A 20330-nucleotide genomic window follows, 5' to 3' on the forward strand; every position below is an offset into this window, starting at 1 on the left:
ACACGTACCACCACAATTTCTGATTCTGAAAATAATTTTATTATTTTACAGTTGTTCAGGAAGTTCCTGGGTTGCTATGACCAAGATCTGGTTGCCACAGAACAAAGGATCACAGCATATCAATCAGTCCACCAGTTTTCTCTCTTCTTTGGGTGATAAGAGCAGGCAGAGGACACATCATGTGCATAATGAGAAAATAACCAGCAGGTAAGGGTGGGGGAAGGGGAGGCGAGAACAGGCATAAATGGAATTCAATCCTGGCTGCCATGCTCAGGCTTAGATTTAGCTATTTTGTCTTCTCTGTATTCACCCTCCACTTTCCTCAGCTCTCTGATGAGAGATGGGCTCAGATGACTATGGGCTGAGAAACTGGAATAGTTAGCTCCGTACCTCCAGAAGCCAGGGGTGGTCGTCAGACCAGTCGGATCCCCCCAGTGGGAGTCAACGTCTCATCTAGGGCTAGCTCCGCATACACAGCTTTAGGGCCCACATTCGAGGCATGGCCAGACCACACAGGAATGGCAAGAATCTGATTCCCACTGTCCATAGCCAGTTCTTCCTTTCAATGAAGGAAAGGCATGGGCCATTTACTACCTCAGTATACATGGGCTCAAGAGCATATGCAACAGGATCCTATCCTTACAGTCCAGGACCACAAATCTAACTCCAGCTATGTCTGAACAGCCAGGGAAGGAAACGCTGTCCTACCCTGTGATCCGGCAGCCAAAACCCCTGGAGAGTTCTTCAGCTCCCACCCTATTTTGCAAGGGACCTACTCAGCTATCCTATGAGATACTGTTCCCCAGAACTTCGTTTATGGAAGGTCCGCCTTCCCTCTGAAGCAGGAGGAAATGTAAGGTAAACGAGGCAAAGAAAGTATCAACTGAAATGATACTGGACGACGGATTATTGGGTTTATTACAACCATCTTCTAAGCTGAGAGACATTCCTCAGCATTTTTCACAGGACCACAAAAAATCAGGGCCCTGAAAAATCGGAACAAATCCCGGGCTCAGCGACCAACTGTGTGGCCCTCCTCAGATTACGCAGAAGTGTTCAGGCCCTGGGCAGTAGGAGAAAGCAGACTCGCCGGTCCCTGCAGATCTGCCCCGGGCTCACATCCACCTCTGTTTGTGCAGGCACTTTCTGTGGAGAGTTGGAGAGAGGACCTGTAAGTGGGAAGACTACTCCACTAGAATTGATGGTTTTGATGTTAGAGGTGAGGGAATTCCAAGTTCTGAGGGGAGTGGTCGAAAAGGTGAGAATTCAGTTTATAGATGGCCTGTGAAACACAGAATGAGCAGGACATGAACCATCAGGAAGTAGATGGCTGCTAGCAGTGGCACTCGTGTCCGGGAATGACAGAGTGAACGCAGGACCCGCTTCCATCCAGCACCACTCCGGGTCTGAAAGAAAAATGTAAAAGTCAGAGAATCTTATCCTACAGGGATATGTCCCTTTCCCTTCTCCAAACACTGTAGGAAAGAGGCATCCTGAGAGAAAGTCCCCTCAGGGTCACTTGGCCAGCTCCACTAGGTTCCTCCAACCTTCCATATCCTTCCATTCTGAGATCCATCACTGCCTGGACTTCCACCTTCCTTTTCCTTGACCCCTTGCCCTCGATGCAGCCAGCCCTGTGTGACAGTACAGTCCCCGCTCTTTATGCTCTTACCCTTCGACAAGTGCTGCTCGTAAGATCTATTAACAGTGCCTGCTCCTGAGAGCCGCAGGAGCCAATGATGGGAGACCGGGCAGAGTCCCATTCACTGTGCTCCAACCTGTGTTGAGAAAGAAAAGAGACATGGCTTGGTTCACAGCACGAGCAGCTGCTCAGGTGAGGTCTTCCCCATCATCTTGCCATGTGATGTGGCACCAGAGACTTGCAGCAAAGGCTGCTCCCACAGTTCCTGACCCCACACAAGCCAGGTGTGGGCGAGTGGTTTCTTTCAGCAGCAGCAACGGTGACGGTAACTACTAGGAATGGATGCCTACTATGTATCAGATTTTGGATTGGGTGCTGTACATACATTTAATCCTCAGGTTTGAGGTTGGTGTTACTATCTTCAAAGTAAGGCTTAAAGAGGTAAAATGTCTTGCCCGTGGTGGCATGGACAGTAAGAGGGAGCCAGAATTCAAAACCCAGGTTTGTCTCTAAACCTCATGTTCTTTTTTTCCAATACACTAGAGAAACTCATTAAATTCTTTTTCATTTACTAAAGGCTAACAGGCAAAAGCGTCCAAGAAAGATTTTTGTGGGGTTCTTAGAATTAAACCAAACTGGCAGCCTCTACTACTTTCTTCATTTTTTGCTGATTTGCTTAATACTGGAACTTCTCCATTTAATGAAGAAGCTACCTTTATCCACTCAATCGTTTTCTCACAAAAACATGAACTGCATCAAAGGGGCTGCAGTAACACAGCCCATCTGATCAAACATCGGCCTGTAGGGATGCACTTTTTAATTGTGCTGGGGATGATGGAACTCTTCACTCCTCCAATATGAAGGGATGTCCATTAGCCTAACACTCCTGACCTCTCTTTGCAGGTCACAGAGTTTTCTCCTGGCGAGAAAGAACACTTTAATCTGATTTGTGAGTCTGGAAGGAGAAACTGAGGGAGCCCAGCCTCGCTCCATCCTGCCAGTTTCCGTCTGAGAGCCAGGCTGACTACACAGTGCACCTTCTGTGTCTGTTCCTCCAGATGGTAAGCTTTTTGGGGGCAGCCGTGACCTGGGACAGCACAGTCTGGCAGGACGTGGGTCAGTATGTCAACTTCTGTAGGCTAGGCCAAGGACAAATGAAATGCCTGTAAATGTTGGGGAGATACTTGGCTACTTTTAAACAACAAGTGCACTGAGTTGCACATACACCACAGAGCACATGTGAATGAAGCTCTAACATGAGAATGGCAGTACAGGGCCCAGGCAGGCAGCACGTGATCAGCTACCTAAACTTGCATTCTGCACCAGGGCCAAAGACAACATCGTGGAGGGGCTAAGCTTGGATTAATGTGGCTTGTCTTGACCCCAAACTCACTGCAGCACCCATCTCAAGATGGGAGTCAGATCCCAAGGACTCCCAAGCCTGGCCACTGAAATGTACACGGTGTAATCAGAAAGGATCAGAAGTGAACAGAGGCTATGTCCCACAGCCCTTTACCGCTGGATCTGCTCCTCGGCCACGGAAAGGGCAGTTTCAGCGGCCACTCTTTGGTCTCGTTCTTCTTCCAGCAGCTTCCTCAGTTCGTTCATCTCTTGTTTAGTGTTGCACAGCTGCTGCTGGGCTTCTGAAAAGCTTAAAATGAAAGGACAAAAACAGCATCAGTAGATGCAGAACACAGTTGCTGATACAAGGGATTCAAAGTCTTCATAAGGTTATAAAGCAGGAAAATGTCTAAAAGTTTGTACAAACACAAAAAATTGAAAAAGGAAAAGAATTTTAAAAAAGGAACATTTTAAAAGCATAGTTGTTGAAAGAAGCTGCAGAATATGCCTTAAGAGATTTTAGGGATTGACTGCATATCTTTCATTTGAATACCATAGGATTAGTGGTGGGTGTGTGTCTGTGTCTGTGTGTGTGTGCGCGTGTACATGCTGGTGTGCTGCTTTTGTTTTACAAACTTTTCAACCTTACAAATTTATTAAACTGTTACTATTTAATCCTCACATCAGTCCTGTGAGGCCAATAAGAAGACATATTAAATCCACACACTGGGCCCCTGGTCCACGAGATGACTGCCCGTTTCTGTACACACAGTGCACACTAGGGCTATGGGCTGCTCCCCCACCTGGGCTGTTGCTCCCTTAGTTCTTCAGGATCACTCTTCCCGTGAGCTCCACTCTTTTCCTGGGGAGCTCCTGGAGCAACATCTATATTCAGTGGCCCCTAGAAGAATAAGTTTAGTAATTCAGTGATGAAAGCACTTAAGAAACTGCGTGGGCAAAATGAGAACACACTGAACACCAGAGTGAATGAGCCACCTCGGAGAGGAACAGCTCCACTGGTCATCCTCTTCAAGTGCAGAGTCAGAAGTGAGAATCTTCTGCTCTAGGAGATTAATCTCCTACCTGAAACTCTGGATTAGATTTTTTCCCCAGATTCTCATTTTTTAATCCCTCCTCCTAAAAGTTGAAAGGCTGACCACTTAAAAGCTTATCGGCTTTCTTCTAGCAGAGGCTCATGGATTTTCCAGAAGCTACTCTGATCCTTCCCTCGTTTGACTCCCCCTCCCAAACCTTCTCCTCCTTCCCTGTCCTATTCATCTCCACACCAATTCTCACTCCCACCTCCGTGTCAGTAGTGCGCTCCTGCTCGACAGCCCCACCTATTTCGTTTCTCAGGGCCAAATCTTCCTACGGCTTTCTTATTTCTTGAAGCAAAATCCACAGTCCTAGTGTCAGAGTTCCAAAAGCCTCAGTCATCACTGTTTCCCATTCATTTTTTGATTTCTCTCCCACCATTTCACTGATGTTTTCCCTTCTCATCCCTTCACTCTGATTTTTCTAGGCCTTATTCCCAACTCAGCAAACACTCTCCTCCTCTGACTTTTCTCCATCACACCTAATTAATCTTCAGCCTACAGCACCAGCCTCTTCCATGCTGCTCTTTATGTTTCACCATCTGCGCTTAATTTCCTAACCCTCTTCCCAGCCTCTCGCCGCCTTCTTGCTCACCGCTTGCAGCTCCTGGACCTGCTTCTCCAAGACTGTGCAGTGATTAAAAAGGTCAGTGTAGTGCTGCTGGTTCTCACGAAGACTCTGACTGGTATCGGAGAGCTGAACTGAAAGGGTATTTTTCTCTTCAAGCAGTTGAGAGAACTGAAACAGAGGAGAGGGTGAACACCATCTGTTTCATGACAAGCAGTGCTTAGGAAGAGTCTCTGAAGTTTCAAAGTTCTAATTGTTTTTAATGTAAGACCTTTACTTCAATAATGGTAACAGCATTGTGTGTTCCTTCAAAGTGGGGAAACTCAGAATTTTTCAACTGAAAAGGAAAACAATTCTAGAGGAGTACTAGGAGACTTTATTTGTGGTGCCTAATACATTGACTGGGAAACCATAAAGCAGGACCCCATAAGCAATCCGAGAGTATAAACTATCCTAGGTACGTAAGAGAAGAAAGACAGCAGTGTGGGTCCAAGATGAAATTACTAACAAACGACTGTCATCCTTAGAACTCAATATGAGATAGAGCTGTCACCTAGAAATTTGTACAACCATAGTACTGGACACACTCTTCAATGCTATAGAGAGTTACAAGTTACCAGGAAAGTAGAAAAAGAAATTGTAATGTGTGGTGGGGGGGAAACAGAAGAAATCCTAAATTGCCTGTGTACAGGTAAGAAACTACACCGGGTGCAGCACGCACTCTCACATGTGGATTGTAGTCGCTCAAAGCAGGACCTTCCTCTAGTACCTGAGTAACATGTCTAGCACCAGGGTGTTCACCTCTTGATGAAGCAGCCCAAGCCATTCTTCACCACGTCAAAAACAGGTTATTTTTATATCGAGCAAAAAATTTACCCACTCTAGCTCCTATCCAGTGATTTGAATTCAGTCCCCTGGAACTAGAATTCTAATACCTCACTGCAGGCTGTCAAGTTTCAAGTTCTAGTTATGATTAACATCTGGAAACATTAACAACCATAGAGATGTCTCTCCGAAGTACCTACTGTAGGACTGTATGCATTATGTGAAGGGAAACTGGTGTAACTGGAAGCATATTCAATATTTTCCTGAGTATTCTGGGTTAATATTTGTGTAAAAAAGTTGATGTGGATTGCTAGAGGGGAGATGGGTGGTGGGATGGGGTAACTGGGTGATGGGCATTAAGAAGGGCATTGATGTAATGAGCACTGGGTGTTAAACGCAACTAGTGATGAATCACTAAATTCCACCTCTGAAACAAATAATATACTACATGTTCACTAACCTGAATTTAAATTTTTTTAATAATATTTTTTTATTATGTTAGTCACCATACAGTACATCCCTGGTTTTTGATATAAAGTTTCATGATTCATTACTTGTGTATAACACCCAGTGCACCACGCAATACATGCCCTCCTTACTACCCATCACCAGCCTATCCCATTCCCCCACCCCCCTCCCCTCTGAAGCCCTCAGTTTGTTTCCCAGAATTAAAAAAAAAGTTGACTCAATGTTCAGAGAGGAGAAGATACATTTTTCTAGACATACTCTGACTGACTGGGAAGGACATTTGATGCATACAGAAAACTAGAATAAGAAATACCCATGGGGGCACCTGGGTGGCTCAGGGGGTGAAGCATCTCCCTTCAACTCAGGGTCCTGGGGCATCGGGCTCCCTGCTCTCCCTGGGAAGTCTGTTTCTCCCTCTCCCTCCACCCCTCCCCCCTGCTCGTACTCTCTCTCACTGTTGTTCTCACTCAAGTAAATAAATAAAATTTTTAAAGGAAAAAAAAAAAGAAATCCACATGGTATAACAAAAATATTTGCACAGCCAGAAGGAAAATCACAATGAATAACCTTACCTCTGAAGAGCAAACAAAACAAATGACAAACAGAAAAGAAATGAGCAGTGACTTGCCCAACATCATGTGGCTAACAGATGACAGACCAGGGCTCAAGTATAGTTCTTCATTCCAAGTCTAGAACTCTACCTACATGATGGCATCCCGACTGAGGGTTCAGAAAGGGAAGTGAAGCAGGTTATGGGTTTTGGGGTGAGTAGGAGCAGTTAGTAAAGAAAAGAATATAAATGTTTGAGAAGCAATACTAATCTGAAGACAGGGGTAGATGACAACTACTGGGTACAATGACAACTACTGGGTTCTGAGATAGAGAGTAATAAGATCTCCTAACAAAAGAAGTTAATTTTCCTGGCCACCAAATGGTACCAAAAAAACAAAAACAAACAACCCCAAAACAAAAACCCAATCTCTCAGTATTGAAAAACACAACACTTTTTTTCTTTCACAAATCTAGAGGAGAAAGGATAGATCTGTAAAGCTTATTGGAAGTAAAACCCTCTTAACTGGAGAAATCTAATTGCTTATAAGCCACCCTCATAAAAACCACCTTTTATACTGTTTGCGTTATTCTATTTAAGATTAGACATAGATCCCTATAGCTTAGGTGTTGGCAAACTATGATCCAGGGTCTACTGCTTTATCTTGTAAATAAGGTTTTATTGGAATATGACCGCTCTGTTTATGTACCATCTGCGGCTACTTTTGTGACACAACCACAGAGCTGAACAGTGGTAACAGGTGGCGTAGCCTACAGACTGAAAATATTTACCATTGGGCCTTTAAGGAAGAGTTTGCTGACCTCTGTTCTAGCTCATAAGCTGCTGTCCTTCACTGTATCTATGCTTATAAAAACAGAATAGGAGGGGATAATCTAGATGACATTATATCAATAGTCATTCCTCTCCTGTCTTTAGGTTTTAGGTTACAAGTTTTTAAGTTTGCATTACATACAAACATTCAATCATGCTGGCAGAAACATATACAAAGCCTGAGTATCCATGGAAAGAATTAGGGCTTGGAGAGGAGCATTCTATGCTGATAGCCCGTCTACTACAATTCCATTCTAGGGCCCAAGAAGCAATTCTCCTAGTTAGCTGGAACCCTCCTAGAGTGAGGCTCCAAGCTCATCAGATTATGATATGCTCCATGAGGGGCCACTGTGTATTCTAACATGGCCAAGCTAATAGAAGGCAAATAATAGTTATTTGCTTGATGAATGAATGAATGAATGAATGAATGAATGAATGAATGACACTAGGGATAGAGATGCCTCTTTACAGTTGATTTTTCTTTTTTTTTTTTTAAAGATTTTATTTATTTATGTGACAGAGAGACAGCCAGCGAGAGAGAGAACACAGCAGGGGAGTGGGAGAGGAAGAAGCAGGCTCCCAGTGGAGGAGCCCGATGTGGGACTTGATCCCGGAACGCTGGGATCACACCCTGAGCCGAAGGCAGACGCTCAATGACTGCGCTACCCAGGCGCCCCTACAGTTGATTTCTAAAGGAAGAACTCTTTCTCACCCAGAATGACAGTAACCCAGAGTAGTATTTCTCATACTTTGATTAAGTGATATATGAAGTATATCTCAATAAAGCTGTTAAAGAAAACATAACTTTGACTATGACCCAGAACCGAGTATGTAAATATATATAAGTGAAACTAAAGTGTCTCAAAACAAGATAGACTCTTTACTATATATTACATAATTCCTACATATTTCTAATCTCTTTTATTTTGTTTTGTAAAAAGCACTACTTGCAATAGCCCCAAACTGGAAAAACCCCAAAGTCCTTTAACAGCAGAATAAACTATGGTATATGCCTACAATGCAATGCTATATAGCATGAGAATGGAAAAATCATACTATCTACAACAACACGGATGAATCTCACAAAATAAATGAAGTAACATAAGAGAGAAGATATGATTCCATGTATCTATAGTTCTAAGGGTGTGGTAATAAACAGAAAAGGACACGAGGGACTTCTGGAGTTCTGATATGTTCTGATCCTTGATCTGGGTGCCGGTTACATAGGTGTGCTATATTTATGATCTGCATGCTTTTTACATATTTTACTTCAATAAAAAATTTACATTAAAATTTTTTAGTTGCTACCCACTAAAATGACCTCATCATCTACTAACAGTCCTAAATCTCAGGTTAAAATACTGTCCTAGAAAGACAAATGCCCAGAGTAATTTACAGTGATTTTCAGGAGAGCAAATGTAACAGTTGACATGGAATCTAATTTATGGAAAGAATGAGAACTGGATAGCAGCTGCTCTGGAGCCCCTTGAATACTCCCAATTACCCCAGTAAAGGGTCTACAGTTTTACCCATTCATTTGGATCAACCAACTTATTTTTTAAAAATGCAAAGACAGCATGGTACTGGCACAAAAACAGACACATAGACCAATGGAACAGAATAGAGAGCCCAGAAATGGACCCTCGGCTCTTTGGGCAACTAATCTTTGATAAAGCAGGAAAAAACATCCGGTGGGAAAAAGACAGTCTCTTCAATAAATGGTGCTGGGAAAATTGGACAGCTACATGCAAAAGAATGAAACTTGACCACTATCTCACACCATACACAAAAATAAACTCCAAATGGATGAAAGACCTCGATGTGAGACAGGAATCCATCAAAATTCTAGAGGAGAACATAGGCAGCAACCTCTACGACATCGGCCAAAGCAACCTTTTTCATGACACATCCCCAAAGGCAAGAGAAACAAAAGATAAAATGAATTTATGGGACTTCATCAAGATTTAAAGTTTCTGCACAGCCAAGGAAACAGTCAGAAAAACTAAAAGGCAGCCCACGGAATGGGAGAATATATTTGCAAATGACACTACAGATAAAGGACTGGTATCCAAGATCTACAAAGAACTTCTCAAACTCAATATTCGAGAAACAAATAAACAAATCAAAAAATGGGCAGAAGATATGAACAGACACTTTTCCAATGAAGACATACAAATGGCTAACTGACACATGAAAAAATGTTCAAAATCATTAGCCATCAAGGAAATTCAAATCAAAACCACACTGAGATACCACCTTACGCCAGTTAGAATGGCAAAAATAGACAAGGCAAGAAACAACAATTGTTGGAGAGGATGTGGAGAAAGGGGATCCCTCCTACATTGTTGGTGGGAATGCAAGTTGGTACAGCCACTCTGGAAAACAGTGTGGAGGTCCCTTAAAAAGTTAAAAATTGAGCTACCCTATGATCCAGCCATTGCACTACTGGGTATTTACCCCAAAGATACAGACGTAGTGAAGAGAAGGGCCATATGCACCCCAATGTTCATAGCAGCATTGTCCACAATAGCTAAATCGTGGAAGGAGCCGAGATGCCCTTCAACAGATGACTGGATTAAGAAGTTGTGGTCCATATATACAATGGAATATTACTCAGCAATCAGAAAGAACGAGTTCTCAACATTTGCTACAACATGGATGGCACTGGAGGAGATAATGCTAAGTGAAATAAGTCAAGCAGAGAAAGACAACTATCATATGATTTCTCTCATCTATGGAACATAAGAACTAGGATGATCGGTAGGGGAAGAAAGGGATAAAGAAAGGGGGGGGTAATCAGAAGGGGGAATGAAACATGAGAGACTATGGACTATGAGAAACAAACTGAGGACTTCAGAGGGGAGGAGGGCCGGGGATGTACTGTATGGTGACTAACATAATATAATAAAAAATTAAAAAAAAAAAAACAAAGTTAATAGTCTTATCAGTCCCTGATACTTCAATGTCAATTAACATCGAATGTCAATTGAATTTAACATCTAATCAATACCTTCTACATAAGCTAGGTACTATGCTTTTCCACATACGTTATCATATTTATCTCAGAATGACCTCCTCCTAACATCCTAGGCAAATTACTTAATACCTCTGGGCCTCAGTTTCCCTATCTGTGATATCGCCTAACTATCCATACACACACCAATCTGGATATTCACAGGTCTCCTAACAGCCAATCTTTGTACTCTAGAGTCAAAATGATCTCTTAAAACCCTTCTAATTCTAACATGAACTACCTAGCTGGATGCCTCTGAAGAAGGCAGAACTAGGGAGGTGCCACTCAAGAAAACTGTAATAGTCAGAAAGCAACAGGAGTATAATGATTCATAAGTGGTGGTGGGGCGGGGGCGGGGGGGGCGGAGAGGAGAGGCAGATGAAGGAGGAAGAGAAGCCAGAGAATGAATGAGAGAGAAGAGAGATATGAGAAGGCATCCCAGAATGATTTTCTTTAATCTTGTCTTGGTGAGACTGGCTCTAGGGACCAGATGGCAAGGTGGCTTTTCCCTACAGAAATACATCCCAGGGGTGTTATACACAACTGGTGAATTGCTGAACACTACATCTGAAACTAATACATACTATGTGTTGGTTAACTGAATTTAAATTAAAAAAACAAACATTAAAAATAAAAAAATTAAGGGACGCCTGGGTTGCTCAGTTGGTTAAACATCTCCCTTCAGCTCAGGTCATGATCCCAGGGTCCTGGGACTGAGTCTCACATTGGGCTCCTTGCTCAGTGGGGAGTCTGCTTATCCCTCTGCCTACTGCTCCCCCTGCTTGTGTGCCCTCTCTTTCTGTCACAAATAAATAAAAAATATTTTTAAAAATCTTATAAATTTTTTTTAAAAATTTAAAAATTAAAAATTAAAAAAAAGAAAAAAAAGAAATACATTCATCTATCCCAGTATGCTTCCTTAGAGTGTGTGGACTGGTGTGGCTGGGGTTTGGGAAAAAGCTGGCTTCTTTAGTTCCAGAACATTAAATACTAATGAGGAAGCCTACAAATGAAATGGAATGAAGAGCAGACCTCTCACCTCTAACTCTGCTATCTTTTTTTTATGTTCAGTTAGCCACTGTATAGTACACAGTTTTTGATATAGTGTTCAATCATTCATTGGTTAAGTATAACACCCAGTGCTCATCACAACACATGCCCTCCTCAATACCCATCACCCTGTGACCCTATCCCTGCTATCTAATCACTTCTGAAAAGTTTCCTTCTTCCTTCCTGAGACATTTTCCTGTTGCACACGGGTGAGAAACAGAGAGGAAGGTGTTGGAGGATTTGTGGGGAGATACCTTAATATTACCAACAATGGGAACAGATAGGGAGACAATGCTGGGGAGCAAGGCTTCCTAAAAGAGTTGGATTTTTTAGATTCTTATTGAACAGATTTCTCCAAATCATTCCCAAGGATGCTCCAAGGATGAGGAAAAAGAAATGGCCCTGTGTCCAGTGCCTTGGGGTAAGCAACCCAGACTCCAAGAAAAGTAAATCTTCTGTATCCTGAGATACGCTACAGCTAGAACCTAGGCTTAATCAACTTCTACTTACCTCCTGGCTTCTGGTCACAGAAATAAGAAACTGAATTCCAGTCTAGCAGGAAACACTTACCTTGCTGTTTAGTTGCTGAATTCTTAATTCTTTTTGGTGAATTTCCTTTAGGCTGTCATTGAGCTGAGTCCTAAGAACGTCTGTCTCATAAACTAGGTTTTGTGATCCACCTAGGGATGCTGATGTCTCCGGGGATGCCTGCCAGAGTACAAACACTGATGAAGTTCCCTCCTAATGCTGTTCATGCTTAATTCCTTCCCTCCATGAACTCTGTCCACCTCATAGGAGGTCACAAGACAGCCTGCCTAAGAGCGGCAGATGGGCATTTGGCTTGTAGGAAGCTGATGCTTCCTGGGTGGTGGTTACCTCTGAGTAGCAATGAGCACTGAAATTACTCACCTGTCTTTGGTACTGTACTTTGAGGGCCTCAGTCTGGGAGGGAGGAGATCTCAATTCCCTCATAAGATTCTGCAGATGACTGAGCTGCTGATCTTTATCTGAGATAGCTATAAGGTACTGCTCCTTCATTCTCCTCTCCTGGGCTTCCCAGGAGCTCTTTTCCATCCTACAAAACATGTAAAATATTCAGGCAAAAAAATACTTGTGAGACACGGATGAATAATTACATATCCAACACAGTATTATGGGCTGTAGAGAAGTGGTAAAGAAAATATATCACCAGAGCAAAAATTATATTATAAATTGAACTGTAGAGCCAGATGATGAAGCTGAACTAATAAAAGGATTTCAACTGGCAGGGCTGAGGATGATTTCACACAAAAGCATTCCAGGTTCTGTGAACATACTAAACAAAAGTCACAAAAAATGAACATATATACACACATACATACTGAATTTTGGAATTGTAGCAGACAGTATATAAAGTGGACAGGGTAAGAAATGGGGATGGAGAAGTGAGGCTGGATCATGTGGGGCACCGAGTAGCATGCTAGATAAACGTTATTCTGTAAGCAGTGGAAAACCACTGTAATTCTTCAGAAAGGTAGTGCCAGATGCAGACTAACATCATAGTTATGAAAATGCAATGCTAGCCAGAGCAACTGTAGAGTCTTGAAGGAACTGGGTTCAAACACTGGTTCTATCATAAACTAGGCATCAGACCCTGAGTAAAGTTTCTTAATCTCTCGGCACCTCACTGGTAACATGGGAAAAAACTATTCCTTAGGATTATTCTAAGGATTAAATGAGACACCATATGTCATGCACCAAACACAGAGCCTGTCATATCAAAATCACCCAACAAATATGAGCTGCTGCTATTTCTATTTACTCCCCAAATTTGGCCAAGAGGGGGGTTTCTGTTTGACCCCAGCTCATTTTTTGTAGCATTAGCAAAACCTGTGCCTCTGGCACGTTCTTTAGTTCTACTTCTCTCTATACTCTGTCTAAAAGTACTCATTAGGGTTGTAACCAAATTCCTGCAGCACCTCTTCACTTTGAAATAGTACCCATGTCTCTATTTTTTCCAATAGCACAAGGTTTTGTTTGAATTGCATCTGACGTTTTTGTCTTTTACTCTAGAAGTAAGGCAAAATGGTTCCTTCTTTTCTAAATGGCACATACCTGTTATGAAATAAACCTGCTTTGCTAAAAAGTGCGTTGGATTATAGTCAAAACTTTTTTCAAAAAGGCAGAGCCCAAACTTAGAAACTAAAATAAAATTTTATTACAAGGCCACTACATGTAAAAGGCACCGGATTTTCAACACTTCCTTTGATATCTGTGAAAAATGACAGAGAACAATTTAAGAGTGGAATGCAGAAGAAAGATCATAATCTTCCATAAAAAGCTTCAAGATGCCATTTTTCTGGAAGGTGGTCATGGTGTAGAAAGAGATGCTCAATGGAGAGTAGGGCCTAAGGAACAAAGCTGATACTTCATAGAACTCAGCCATAAGAGGGAAATACCTCACTTATGCCTTGTGTAAGACAGCACAGGAACCAGAACAGAATAAGCAAACCAGTAGCCACAAGGGGAAGACCAAGGTTGTGGTATAAATCCAGGCTCTCCTAATAAGCCAATCCTGAGCCTAATAGAAGCCTGAACAAGATGTTCCAGCTTTTTCATGTTTGAAAAGCTAATTTCCCCCAAGTAGATCAAGAGCAGGCACAGGTCCTGAAGATATTCAGCTAAAGAAATTAGTCTTAAAGTCAGGGAATCAAACCTGTGTCCTCATTTTCTTCTTCCTTCTCAAGGTGAAGTAAAATATCTTCCTTTCCTTCCCCTAATTTACTCACATTCACTTGAAATATAATTTTACTTTTCTTCAATATTGCTCACACGTAGAGGTAAAGAGAGAAAAGCTTAGAGAAAGGTAAACGGGGAGAGAGGGAGGGGGAAAAAAATCAATACACCAGAAATCATTTTTTTCTCTTCTCTAAGAGTCAACTCTACAGAAAGTATCCTTTCTGAATGCCCTTTGAGGAAATTTAAGGAGGAATAGGTGTCAACATTAAGCCTTTAGAGCTTTGCAGCTCTTCTTAGGCTTATACTGGTAACCGGACACTTAATATATTTGTAGTTCCAGGTGACCTGGAGATAATAGGGGAGACATCAAGGTGATGCTCCCATGTGGTTCCAGTCACCTTTGGAGGTCTGTAAATTCAATGGTCAATATTAATATGCACCTGGAGGAAGACACACTGAAACCCTGATCTCTTGATGATGAACTGATTCTAAAAGATTCTAACAGAATAAAGTTGGGGTAGCTATTCCCTGGGCAAGGGGGGCCGGAGATAAAGCTGAAAGGGAGCAATTCATCTTTTTTTCTTGAGGTTCAATTCCAGAAAGAATAAACAGAAGAAATCTGTATTCCCAGAGAGCAAAAATTCCGTTTTTTAAATCTTCCCTGCAATCACCATTTGGTTAAAAATGTGTACTTATATTATCTAGGGAAGCTGTTGACTCCATGGAATAGGTTTGATATATTTTCACTTACAAGAAAGTCCATAAAGATGTTAAATATGAAAATTTTTTTGGATGTAATTTTATTGCACAAAATTTAAATCATCAAATTCTAAAAAGTGCTTTGCTCCAAAAATTTGGCTTAAGGTTGATTTTGAAATGCATGTCATCTAAGATCAACGAAGGAACAAATCACTTGTGTCTGCACATTAAAGAGCTGTCTTAGGGATGTTACAATAATTATTTTATTACATTGATATCTGTCATCATGGTAGCCCCTCTGTAAGCGGGAGAGGAATCTAGACTCCACATGTATTCTCTGTATGCACTTGCCTATGGTTGCCCTGTAGCAGCAGGTGAGACAAAGCAGGTGCTGCTTGGTCAGCAGCACTTTCCAACATAGAGATTCTCCTTTTTATACCAAACCTTGAAAGTTTTGGGTTTGAAACAGCAATAAAGTCCCAACAGTGAGGCTGTAACAATAGGACCTGTTTTTACATACTGTTAAGCATTTATTCTTTGCCTTTTCTTTTTGAATCAAATTTGGTAGAAACATTGAAATTAAAAAAAAAACATCACTGGAGTGGAAAGGTCATTGAACTGAGAGACCAGGTGGCAGAGAGTGTTAAAAGTCTTCTTCAATACTCATATTCATTCTTCTCCCTTCCTCCTTAATAACAGAACCTTGGTTTTTAAACCTGGGCACACTGCCTGTTTATATAAAGACAGATTTCTCAGCCTCCCCCCTGGTAGCTAGATGTATGTGACTAAGTTCTTCTAATGAGACCTAAGTAGGATCGTATCCTAAGTGGAAACATCTAGTAAGTCTCCTTAAAAGAAAAGGGTCGTGATCTTCTCCTATATTTCTCTTTCCTTCTGTGTAGAATGTCCATATAACAGGTAACACTCCAGCAACCATCCTGGAGCAGGAGGTAAAAGCAACATGCTGATAGTAGAGCAGAAAGAGGAGCTGTGGAGCTATTACACCATCTTCCTCCAGACTATCCTCCTCCAGACTTTTTCATATCAGAAGGAAATAAACTTCAATTTTATTTAAAAAATAAAAAAACAAGAATTACACTTCCTATTTTATTTTTTCTGCTCTAATAATACCATATAGTGCTATTATTTGTCTTTAAAAGAAAAGGGCTTGGATTTCTGGATCCAGACAGTATGGAATACCTGTGTATCTCTTTATTTCTTCCACTAAGTATAGATAAAAACTCTGGGAATTATGTATAAAAACAAACACAGGAAGACTTAGAAAGAGGGAGAGAAGAAGTTGGACCAACTAGGGACCATAGGACATGAGAAATGACAAGACAGTGAATTTGTTGGTTTTTCTTTTTGAATTTTAGATATCCCAAATTGGGTGAAGAAAGATCCAAAAACCAATGTGTGCCAAAAAAAGTCTGCTCCCGCTTGCCAAAAGACCAGGAATGGGAAGCCTAGTGAGACAGAAATATTAATGACAATAATCACTCTGTTCTAGATGAACATTATGGAAAAACCACAGCACCCTCCCCCCGCCCCAAACAATAAAATCCTAGTGGAAAACTACACTTACATCCTTGCTTGGAGATAACTAGGTGTTCCTTAGTTGGAGTGGTGTCAGAAAAGACCAAGAGTGTACATGGACTGTCACCACCACCCAGTGGAAAAGAGGTGACTCTGATCGCTCCCACCCACACCCCACTGTAGGGTCAATGGAGACAACATGTGGGGCCTGGACATCTACCTCCACCTATAACAAGGTAACAAAGCATTCCTCCCTGTCCCTGCAGACGTATTATCAGAAGAGGCCAACGGGGAAGTTTGGACTTTGGGCACTACCCAGGAGTAACAAGGTACCCCTCCTCAACCACCCTCCTACAGTATCAGTGAGGATTGAGTGGGGCCCCTGGACTTTCACCATGACCCAGTGATAATGAAATGCTTTCTCCACAACCCCCCAGTGGTATCAATGGAGTCCATGTATGGAACTTGGACTTCTGCTCTCACCTAACAGTAATGAGGCCCTGCTTCCCCCTCAAATGCAGTGTCAGTGGAGTACAGGTGGGGAGCCTGGACTTCTGCCTCTTCCTGGCAGTATCAAGGCACCTCCTCTCCTATGGTATCAATGAAGGCTGAGTAGGAAGCCCACTGGACTTCACCCACCATCCAGCAGTAAAGTATCAGTGGAAGCCTACTAAAGCTAAGGATTTAAATAAGATCGAGAGTCTTATAATCTCCAAAATGTTCGGGATACAACTGAAAATCACTCATCATACTAAAAGCCAGGAAGTTATGACTTGATCGAGAAAAGAAAATCAACAGATTACAACACTGAAATGACAGAGATGTTGAATTACATCTGTTATAGAATTATATAAGGATTAAAGCAGCCACCACAAAAATGCTTCAACAGCAATTGCTAACACACTGGAAACAAACAAAAACAGAGAAAGCTTCACATTTCTCCAAAAAAGATACACAGATAGACAACATACACATGAAAATGTTCAGCATTATAATCTTCAGAGAAATGCGAATCAAAACCACAATAAGACACCCCACAGCAGTCAGAATCATAAAGACAAGAAATAGTAAGTGTTGGTGAGATGTGGAGAAAAAGGAATCCTCATACACTATTGCTGGTAATGTAAACTGGTGCAGCCACTATGGAAAACAGTATGAAGGTTCCTCAAAAAATTAAAAATAGAATACCATACAACCCACTAATTCCACTACTGGGTATTTTCCCAAAGAAAATCAAACACTAATTCAAAAAGATATATGCATCCTTATGTTCACTGAAGCATGATTTATAGTAGCCAAGATATAGAAGCAACTCAAATGTTCACTGATAGATGAATGGATAAAGAAGATCTGGTGTACACATACAGACATGCACACACACAGAAATATTACTCAACTAAAAAAAGAAAGAAATTTTGCCATTCACAACAACATGGACGGGCCTAGAAGGTATTATGCTAAGTGAAATAAGTCAGAAAAAGACAAATACCATATGATTTCACTTCTATGTAAAATCTGAAAAACAACAAACAAACAAAAAAAGAAGTGGACTCAAGTACAGAGAACAAATTGGTGACTGACAAAGGAGAGGAGGTGGGAGGATGGGCAAAACAGGTGAGAGGATTAAGAGGTACAAACTTTCAGTTATAAAATAAATCAATCACAGGAATGAAAAGTTCACCACAGGAAATGTAATCAATAATATTGTAATTACTTTGTATGGTGACAGATGGTAACTACACTTATTGTGGTAGGCACTGCATAATGCATACAATTGCTGAATCATTATGTTGTACAGATGAAACTTATGTAACACTGTATGTTAACTATTTTTCAATTAAAAAAAATAGAGAAAACCTCAGTGAAGAAATAGAAGATATAAAGAACTGAATGGAAGTTTTAAGAACTGAAAAATACAATACCCAAAATAAAAGCAAACTCAATGCGCTCAATAGCAGAATGGAAGTGATGAAGGAAAGAATCAAGAATCAGTGAATATTTAAGATAGAACAACAGAAATTATCGAATCTGCATAAAGAGAAAAATAATCATTAAATTGGATTTCATCAAAATTAAAAAGACCTTATTGAGAAGAATGAAAAGATAAACTGCAGATGGAGAAAATACTTGCAAGCCACCTATTTGACAAAGAACTCGTACCTAGACATATAAAGAACCCTCAAAACTCAACAGTAAAAAAATTAACAACCTAAATAAAAAATGGATAAATCACATGAACAAACATTTCATCAAAAAGGACATATGGATATCAATAAGCAATAAAAAAATTCAACATTAGCCATTATGCAAATTAAAACCACACTGGGACAGCATGACACACCTATTAAAAAATTAAAATACAGTTAAAATATCAAACGCTGACAAGGATATAGCATTTGATATTGAAACTGGATCACTCATATATTGCTGGTAGGAATATAAAATGGTACATTCTTTTTTTTTTTTTTTTAAGATTTATTTATTCATTTGACAGAGAGAGCCAGCGAGAGAGGGAACACAAGCAGGAGGAGTGGGAGAGGAAGAAGCAGGCTCCCAGCGGAAGAACCTGACGTGGGGCTTGATCCCAGAATGCCAGCATCACGCCCTGAGCTGAAGGCAGACGCTTAATGACTGAGCCACCCAGGCGCCCCTGGTACAGTCATTCTTGAATATAATTTTACAGTTTCTTGAAAAACTAAACACTTACCACACAACCTAGCATTTGTACTCCTGGACAAACATCTCAGAGAAATGGAAACTTATTGTCCACATACAAACCTATACACAAATGTTTATAGCTGCTTTATTAATAATAGCTAAAAATCATAACTAACACTCATGGGTGAATGGCTAAAGCAATACACTCATACCATGGAATATTACTTAACAATAAAAAAGAATGAACTATTGATACATGAACAATGTTGATGGACCTCAAGGGCATTATGATGTGTGAATAAAGCTAACTTCAAAAGGTTACATACTGTAGGATTCCACTTAAAACACTGTATCTTAACTAACTGGAATTTAAATAAAAACTTTAAAAAAATTCTCAAAAATGGCAAAATGATAGAGATGGAGAACAGATTAGTGGTTGTCAGAGTTAGGGATGGTGACATGGGGGGAAGACTATGACTATAAATTAGTAGCACAAGGGACATTTTTTGTGGTAATGGAGCACTTGTATATCTTGGTTGTCATGATGATTACATGTATTTACACATATGATAAAGTTGCACAGAACTACACACAGACACAGACACACACACACACACACACTTGAGTGAAGGTAAATTTGATGAAATCTGAAAAAGGTCTTTGAATTGCACCCATGTCATTTCCTGATTTTGGTATACTATAGTAATGTAAAATGTTAACATTGGTGGAAACTGGGTGAAAGTACACAGGAGCTCTCTGTATTATTCTTGAAACTTCTTATAAAACTATAATTATTTTATAATAAAAAGTTTTTAAAAAATGGAAAAGAAAAGGGTCAAAAAGCAAGGACTATCATACCTGAGCTGATGCAGCTCATGCTGCCAGGAGAGATTTTCCTGCCTTAGCTCTTCTTGCATAATCTGAAAATTTTTTGTCTTATCTTGATACTCCTGAAGTCGAGCCTTCAGTGGACGTAATTCAGTGATTTCTTGGTTAATCTGTAAGTACTGCTGCTGCAGATTCTTCAGTTCCTTCAGCTTTAACCAAAGGGAAAATAAAAGGGTGATTCAGCACATCTCATTGACCCAGCTGTAAGTCATCAACAGCTCCCTACTAAGTAAGTCAGACACCACAACAGACTGTCAGCACCTAACAAGTTCATTAACATATACATTTGCAACACAGATATCTAAAATGGTGAAACAAAGGCAGCCAGGCTGGTGAGAATCACCCCACAGAGCCACCATCAAGGCTACAGGGCCTGACCTTTTGGGCAAGTACACCAGGCCCCCGCTCCTGAGGTCCTAGGTTGACTCTACATCTAAAGCTCAGACACA

The 20330-nt window shown here is 40.9% G+C and overlaps 1 protein-coding gene across 6 annotated transcripts in view; it reads right to left on the bottom strand.

Moving 5' to 3' along the window:
* Window positions 1–20: 20 nt before the first annotated feature.
* Window positions 21–20330, bottom strand: part of GOLGB1 (golgin B1) — a 97938-nt gene continuing 77628 nt past the window's right edge. For 5 of the 6 annotated variants that reach the window (XM_040621313.1, XM_040621312.1, XM_008708180.2 and 2 more), the window contains 8 exons: window positions 19852–20030; window positions 12292–12457; window positions 11953–12090; window positions 4673–4816; window positions 3787–3884; window positions 3159–3293; window positions 1673–1778; window positions 21–1406 (listed from right to left, as the gene is read on the bottom strand). In XM_040621313.1, the coding sequence (XP_040477247.1) occupies window positions 1272–1406; window positions 1673–1778; window positions 3159–3293; window positions 3787–3884; window positions 4673–4816; window positions 11953–12090; window positions 12292–12457; window positions 19852–20030 (1101 nt within the window). In that variant the 3' untranslated portion in view covers window positions 21–1271. Of the gene's footprint in view, window positions 1407–1672; window positions 1779–3158; window positions 3294–3786; window positions 3885–4672; window positions 4817–11952; window positions 12091–12291; window positions 12458–19851; window positions 20031–20330 lie in introns of those variants that run through there. The other variant, XM_040621314.1, reaches the window with a different exon arrangement.

This window comes from Ursus maritimus, unplaced genomic scaffold (genome assembly GCF_017311325.1).
Source record: "Ursus maritimus isolate PB19 unplaced genomic scaffold, ASM1731132v1 scaffold_4, whole genome shotgun sequence".
Taxonomy (NCBI): domain Eukaryota; kingdom Metazoa; phylum Chordata; class Mammalia; order Carnivora; family Ursidae; genus Ursus; species Ursus maritimus.